Source organism: Thermothielavioides terrestris, chromosome 2 (genome assembly GCF_000226115.1).
Source record: "Thermothielavioides terrestris NRRL 8126 chromosome 2, complete sequence".
Classification (NCBI taxonomy): Eukaryota; Fungi; Ascomycota; class Sordariomycetes; order Sordariales; family Chaetomiaceae; genus Thermothielavioides; species Thermothielavioides terrestris.
This window is the reverse complement of record NC_016458.1, coordinates 5,623,054-5,630,902: the sequence shown is the minus strand read 5'-3', so window position 1 is coordinate 5,630,902 and position 7,849 is coordinate 5,623,054. Positions and strand designations below refer to the sequence as shown.

Genomic DNA, 7,849 nt, shown 5'->3' with positions numbered 1-7,849 from the left:
GTCTAGCCTCCTAGCCCTCTAGTACATTCTCTAGATATAGGTAGTAATATAGCTCGGTTATATAGAAGTGGTTATAGGTATAGCACTAGGGTATATTCGAGGACTATACTATAAGAATAGTAGGTATAGAAGCTGCACTAAGCTTCTGCTTAGCCTATAATCTTCTACCTTTAACGCCCTCTTTATAGGGGCTCTAATAAGTATAGTCACCCTATTGTTCTTAGTAGTCAATGGTATTGTTTTCTTTCTCCTAAGCTCTATATATTACAAAGGAGCCTTTGCTAACGTATTTAAGAGCTTTCTCGAGGAACGGTTTAGCGCCTTTATAGACTATAGTAGCAATATCTCTAAACCTAAGCTTTTTAATCTAGTCTATCTAGTTTGTCTAATAGTATAAAACAAATATTAGAATAGGGTTTATAAGGGCCTATATTAGTTTAGTAAACTAGATACCTAGATTCTTAGCTTTAGTAAGCCCTTAGATAGTCAATTTATCTATTAGGTTCTCCTATTTAACGATCTACCTCTTAAACTTGGTAGCCCTTATATATATATTCCTAAGGTACTTAAGTATATCGAAGTAGATTCGAAGATATATTCGGAGCTCGAGTTCGGTCTCTATAGTAGGTTTTACAATCTTCTTAAGGTTGTAATATTATATTCGAAGGGAGTAGCCCTTTAAAAAGTATATAGTATAGTAGTTCATTAATATAGTAGTAGTTATAAAGTGTTCTATCTAATTAAGCCGTTGGTATTAGAGCTTATACTTCTAATTATAGTTATTACACTCTTTATAGATTATTATAATAAACGTAGTAATATTGCTTTTAAGCTTCTTCTTAAGGGCCCTATATACCTCCTAGTAGGCTATATTAAGCGATTCAACAGTAGGCAAAGGTCTATAGTGCTATTCGTTGTTAGAGTAGCTATCGTTACTACGATTATAGTAGCTAAGTATAGTAATAGATTAGCGATCTTCGTTATAAAGTAGTTGATCGCCTTAATCGTTGGCTTCTACATTGGGAGTATATTCGTAGACCTCGTTGTAAAGTTCGTTATAAGGGTCGTTGCGAAGTACGCTATAGGCTACAATATAAGCTATATAGTAGGCCTTGGTATCTTCGGTGTCCTTTAGTTCAATAATATATATCTAGAGCTTCTAATTAATATACTCCTAGACTATATTATAGGCGTTAACGCTCTCTAAGGTAGGGCGAAGGCGATCCTCCTTATCTTCGAAATAGTTTATAAGTTTATAGTATATAGCCTTGTTAACAAACTAGCGATACTAGGGTACCTAGTCGTTGAGGCTCGCTAGGATAATGTTAATCTTTATATTGGCCTTCGAAGATATAGTAGCTATTCTAATAATCCTTTTTAGGGGTATTAGTAAAGGATTTTACTAATCGTTGTATATAGAGCTATATAGTGTTTTAACGGGTTCTCGAGGCAAATAAGACTCTTAATTGACAAAGCTACTATATAGGAAGGAGACAATGAAGCTATTACGAAGTGCCTAATATATAGAGATGGTGATCAATGATAGTGTTGTTCGTTGTATTGATCAAAGTGTGTGTAGAGGAGGGCTACTCTGGGCATCTAGATCTGTGGCTCTGGTGGATCCTAATTACGGCAGCACGGCCTGTGGGTGCCGAGCCCCCGGTATTGAGGCCCAGGTTCTGACATCTCTCTCCCTCGATCATTGGACTCGTTAAGTGCCAAGAACAACAACAACAACAACAAATCCCCATCGATCATGGCTAGCTGAGTAGCAGAGTCCCTCGCAACCTAGCACGGATGCGGCAAGCCGCCGACTGTCGGCAGTCGTGCGGAATAACTCCGCGGTCAGGGCTGGATGGCGCACAACGATGCGCCACGGGAAGTCAACAACCCGGATGAGGGCCAAAGGCGGCCGGCCGGCCATGGTGACTGAGTCGCGAGGATGCCGACGAGCATAGGAGCAACATTAGCGTATATGAGCGTATGCCCAACCCATGCTCCTCCTTGCCCTGCCTCGCGACGAGATCTCCCACCAAAGCCCACCCCTTTTCTCTTCCTTTCTCTCCCTCACCGCAGACATGGGCGCCACCGCTAGTGCCATCCAGGGCCGGTTCGCCGGTAACAGCAACATTCCCAAGCCCAGGTTCATCCTGCAGGTGGTGCCAAACTTCGAAATCCGCGATGTCGAAAACGACCCCACTGTTGCCCGTGAGCTTGACGCCGTCGGCTTCGGCATCATCTCTTACACATGGGGCCGCTTCCAGGATAAGAAAAAGCGCGAGACTTCGCCCAATGCCCCCAAGTTTGACCGTATCGACACGGGCCCGAACCCCATCCGGTGGGACATTCCGAAGCTACAAGATGGACGTTTCACCATTGAAGAGGTCCGGGCCATTGTGGAGAGGCTCAACATGAAATATGTCTGGTGGTATGTCCGAGTGTCGATCGACGGATAACATCAACCATGATGAAGCACCTCTTGGATTTGGGCTCACACGGCGCACAGGGATTGGGCCTGCATTCCGCAGTACTGGAACAGCGACGGCACACCTGACCCGGACCCGGCCAGGCGGGGACACATCATCGGGACCCTCTCCGACGACGGGCTCAAAGCCGTCTCGGCAGAGGAGATTAGCAAGCAGTTCTACATCTACACCCTCGCCAAGAAGGGCTTCATCTGGATGCACGATATCCGCTTCGTCGCAACAGGCAGCCCCCAGGTGACGAGCATCCAAAGGATGCTTGAGAATGAGCAATCCGGCCGCACGTTGGAGAACCTCGGCGCCGCCGTTGCGGCAGCCAGACAGTCGGTCCAGAACTTCCGGACCATGAAGCTGGAGGACAACTGGTATGGGAGTTGCCATCACCATCTCCTCCTCATCGCGGACCCAAGTTGCTAACTAACCTCCTCATCACGACGCAGGCTGTCGTCCATGTGGACCTTCCAGGAAGGCATCCTGCTCAACGCAGACTACGTGATCGACCCGAGGAACAACCAGCTCCTGGCTAGGCGCGCGCCGTCCCAGTTCGCGCGCATCGTCGACAGGGCGGGCAACACCTTCCGATCCGACGCCTGCTTCCGAGACGAGTTCACACTGATCGACCTCACCGCGCGCGCGTCGCTGCTGGCCTGCGACATCGCCGGCTTCGTCACCAAGGCCATCGAGACCAACCAGGCCGCGATCGCCGCCGAGCTGCAGACCCTGCACAGAGACCTCTACGAGACCGGCCTGGTCGGCCTCGCCGTCGACTCGCCGCTGAGCCTGATCGAGGCGGCCAAGGCGCGCGGCGTCAGAACCATGAGTGAGGGCGACTACTGCGTCAACGCGATCCTGGGCGCGCTGCGCGTGGTCCTGCCCGACGACGCACCCGACGGGCTGGGCGGGCCGGACGACCTCAACGAGCGGCGGCGCGCGCTGCTCGCGACGCTGGTCGACCGCTACAACTGGAAGATGGTGCTGCTAAGCAAGCCGACGCGCGGCGAGTGGGACTCCCGGTTCCCCGGCGAGGTCACCGCCGGCCATGGCGACTGGCTGTCGATCCTGCAGCGGACCTGGCAGTTCTCGTCGCTCGGCGTCTTCATCACCAGCCGCGTGGGAAGCCAGCCGCCGCCCACCGCCGGTCCGGTCGCCGCGCACGTCATTCCCGACGACATCTCCGTCACGCAGCTGGTGCCCTACACGCCCAACGTGCTGCTGATGGGCGCGGCCGCCATCCGGGACCACATCGCGCTGCCGCAGCTGCGGCACTCGCGCGTGGTGGAGGCGGAGCTGGGGGTGCAGCCATTCGTCGCGCCGTCGGACGCGATGGTGATCGGCCCGGAGGATGCGTCGTTCGGCAACGCGACGCCGCTGTACGGCTTCTTCTGCTACGGCGGGCTGACAGTGACGACCCCCGCCAGCGGCGTTGCCGGCGCCGGCAGCGCGACCACGCCCGTCGTGGTGCCGGAAGGGCCGGCTTGGACGGCCTGCCGCTTCTACGCGAGCGAGGCCTTGAACGTGCCGCAGAACCCGGGAATCTATCCAGTCAAGTCGGCGCGCTGCTTCGTGAAGGAGGTGGATTTCGGTGTCGCGTTCCGCAATGACACGTTCGGCGCGAACGTGCCCGTGGTGCTGTTGCCGATCGAGGATGTGTCGGTCTACAGCGGGACGATCGAGACCAACGACGTGGCACGGGTCGTGGTGGTGCGGTGCGTGGTGCTGACGGATTTTAGGACGGGGCCAATGAGGGGGACCGGTTCCGCCAATACTCGCATCGGTGGTGGGATATTTCTGGGCATTGGCGATTTCACGTTCCCGGGCAGCCCCCAGGCAGTGACGGTAAAGTCGGTGTTGGGGGACGGGTGGATGATTTACATGTATTAGCCCGCGTGGTTCCTTGCTGTCTCTTCTTGTGTCGGGAACACAGCAGAATGGTCAGTACTTTGTTCGTGGGAGACGAATCCAACTTGATATGCTGAGTCTGATGGTAATGAGTTTTCATGAATGACCAAACAAGAGCTCTGCGCAGAGCCATGCAGCATTTATGATCACGCCTTAAGAGCAGGCCACTTGCACAAACTCAGAATAGCGGGCCTGAGAGACGGAAAAGCAGACAAGTGTAAGAACGAAGCTAGTACCCAAGCAATGACTGGTGCTGAAAGGATCCTGAACAAAAGTCACACAACACATCGACACGCCCCGACACCAACTCAATGCTTGCTCTGAAACGCAAAGCAGATCTAAGCAAGACAGAACGAAACAGAACTCCCGAAGGCACCTATGTTGGAAGCACCGGAATATGGAATCACGGCAACTTACTACCTCATCTCCCCGTCCTACGCAACGGAAACATCGTCTAGCCGGCGGCTCTGCTGCGCCTGCAGCGCCACGACCAGCTCCGTCAAGCGGTCAATCTTGAGCGCCAGGTCGGCAATGCGCACCTCGACATCGGTCGACGGCTCGCCAAGGGCCTCTTCCTCGGACGCCTCGGCGGCCGCCTGGCGCTGCCGCGGCGTGAGGCGGGACGAATCGCCGGGCCCGATCGGGCGCGGAGGCGCCTGCAGCGCGAAGGGCACAGCCGCGTCGGCGCGCAGCGAAGACATCGAATGCCGGTGCTGCTGCTGCGCCAAGCGCCTGGCCGGGTTGCTCGGGCTGGCAATGGTCGTGTGGCGCGGGCCGCGGAAGCCGTTGTACTGCGTGCCCTTGCCCGAGGTGCCGCGGACCCATTCGTACAGCTGGATCACAGCGACGATGGGGAGGTGGGTTGCCTTGAGGAGCAGGATGCGGGCCTGGCGAAATCTGTCGTCCGAGGGGAGGAAGAGGCGCAGTGGGCGGAAGATGACGAGAGCGAGGAGGTTGAATGGAGGGTAGAAGTGCGTGAGGCGGTTGCTCGTGGACGCCTCGAGCACGTAGACGCTGTAGACATGGAGATATTCCTCGCGGGCGTGCGTGATGACGCGCGAGAAGCTGTTGGACAGCATACCTGTCAGGGAGCCGGTGAGCAGGATGGAGCTGAGCATGACGAACAGGACCATGAGGGGCGGTCCAAAGACGGGGTCAATGTTGTGCATGATGTCGAAGCCGACGCCGCTGGAGCCGAAGAAGATCCTGGTCAAGAAGCCCGTCATGTCCGGAAGGGAGTAAGAATCGCGGCCGACCAGCGTGAAGGTGGTTAAGAATCCCAGGTAGATGACAACCACCAGAACCATGAACTTGAGGAAATCCTTGCCCATCTCCTTGAGGCAGGGTATAAGGGTCCCCCAGTACGGGCTTAGGCTGAGGACGGAGAAAACCCGCGGCACCATGAAGAGCGCCTCGAGTGCCAAGACGTCAAAAGCCAAGTCGACGAGCCGAGAATTGTGCGTTTGCAGACCGACAATTCCTAGCTACGGTTAGTTATCACAAGCATGGAGGAGTGCTGGAGTGGCGTACTCAGGACAAAGTAGGTGGCGCCAATTCCGATCATGACCATGTCGAAAACATTCTGCAAGACAGAATTAGCCATCGGAACGTGCGCCCACCTCGTAGGATCCTCTTGAGCTGAGCGACGCGTACCCAAACGTCAGCAGCGTAGAAGATCGAGCCGGCATCTATCCACTCGCTCAGCTCATCGTAGGCAAACGCTGCGAGCCAGAGACACAAAAAGACCTCGAGGGTGGTGATACGAGTCGGGTTCCGCTCCAGCAACACGGCGTAATATAGAAAGAGGAAGCTGGCGAAGAACAGGACCTCAAAAGACTTGAGATACTTGGGCACGCGGAGGCGCGAGAAGGGGTCGGCGGTGGCGGGTTTGTAGAAGCGCGGCTTTTTGACCGAGTGGACAGACAAACTATCCCAGAAAATGATGTCCCCATTCCATATCCCCGTGATGATCTTCTGAACGATGTTCTGGCTGAGGAATCGCTTGGCGCCGGCAATGGCTGCGATCTCGAGGGCATTGAGATTGGCGAAGTGGGCCGTGGGATCCTCTTCCTCCTCGTCGTCGTAGTCACCCGTCATACTCATAGTGAGCCGGGAAAGGGAATGCAGGAGGAGGTTGCGTTTGCTGCTCCCCGACTCAGCGAGAACCTGGCGGGCCGAGTTGGCGGTGTCACGCAGGGCCTGGCCTAGAAGAGAGCTGTGCTCGTCGACGACGGCGTCTTCCTCGTCGTTGGGAGCAAGCACGTCAGAGGCCTTGGGATCCGGAATCTCATAGAGGCAGTAGTCGACAGCCTCCCTCTCAGAGAGGTGGGTGAGGAAGCGCCAGGCGACAATCTCGCAGGCATTGGCACGGGCCTCATTCAGCCCCTTATCCTCGCTGATGGCGTCATAATGCCACTTCAGGGCACTGCAGCAGACGTCAGGGTCAGCGCGCCAATTCATCGGCCGCGACGTAGCACTGGACCGGACGAGCCAACTTACAGCAGTGCATTCACAACGGCAGGATGAGTGCAATTGAGCGCCAGGTGGTCGACCAGAACGCGCAGGCCGTCGCCGGCTGCCGTGGTTCTGAGCTGCTCGAAGGTCGAGGGCAGCACGATCACGTTGGCAATGTAGACGGAGAGCTTTTTGACCAGCACGCGGAAGCAGTCCGTGTCGTCGATGTCCGGCAGCTCGGCGCCGAACCGGGCTTGGCGTGCCGAGGGGGACGGGGTCCGCAGCATGGCGGCTGCATCCGCCTCCTGCTGCTGCTGGCGCGATTTGACGCGGATCGGCATCCCGCTGCGAGTGGTGCCAGCGGCCAATTATTGGTCCAGAAAGGAAATAACCACCTTAGGCACCTGTAGGGGGTCGGCAATACTCGACACCGTCTTCCTCAGTCGCAATGCCGACGACGAAGCGCAGGGAAGGAGGAGGACGCTCCGATCAAAGAGGGGGGAGGAGCTGCCCGCGCTGCTGAGGAAGGTGAGCTTTGATCGAGTTGGCGGTGGTCCAGATTCCTGAATGCCGGCCCGCGCCTAACCAGATCTGGATGTTTGAGGCCAGGGCCGCCCCGCTAGTTAAGGGGCCAGGGTCTCTCAGAAGCTCCTGAGAGGACGCGCTTGGGGCCCATCGCACTAAAAATTGCCCACTGGGGTCTCGGGATTGGCTGTTTCAGCTTCATCCCTTCCAATCGTGCCGTGTGAGTTGGATCACTCGCCGCCCTCGCTGTTACGCTTTTGATCCACTTGCTCGCCTCACGACCGGTTTGACGGCCATCGAAAGCAGCGCAGCCCTGGAATGGCCACATGGAAGCAGCGATTGGGGAGTGAAGCCACAGATCCTCACAACTTGGGAGACAGAGACTAGTGTACCCCACCTTAAGTGCGGTAGGTCCTCCGTCTTCTGTTGCACACAATTGTTTGTGTCGCCAGTCGCCGTGAAGCAACTCATGGTGATCCCTGGTTCTT

The 7,849-nt window shown here is 55.5% G+C and overlaps 2 protein-coding genes across 2 annotated transcripts; one reads left to right on the top strand and one right to left on the bottom strand.

The window, feature by feature from the left end:
• The first annotated feature begins 1,694 nt into the window (after positions 1–1,694).
• On the top strand, positions 1,695–2,936 carry THITE_2114478 (uncharacterized protein). The gene is made up of 2 exons (XM_003652684.1): positions 1,695–2,428; positions 2,507–2,936. The coding sequence occupies exons 1-2, from the start codon at positions 2,079–2,081 to the stop codon at positions 2,898–2,900; spliced, it is 744 nt and encodes a 247-aa protein (XP_003652732.1). The 5' UTR covers positions 1,695–2,078; the 3' UTR covers positions 2,901–2,936.
• Positions 2,937–4,799: 1,863 nt separating this feature from the next.
• Positions 4,800–7,371, bottom strand: THITE_2114476 (uncharacterized protein). The gene is made up of 4 exons (XM_003652683.1): positions 6,882–7,371; positions 6,036–6,807; positions 5,913–5,964; positions 4,800–5,862 (listed from the first exon to the last, which is right to left on the bottom strand). The coding sequence occupies exons 1-4, from the start codon at positions 7,175–7,177 to the stop codon at positions 4,817–4,819; spliced, it is 2,166 nt and encodes a 721-aa protein (XP_003652731.1). The 5' UTR covers positions 7,178–7,371; the 3' UTR covers positions 4,800–4,816.
• Between the last annotated feature and the right edge of the window lie 478 nt (positions 7,372–7,849).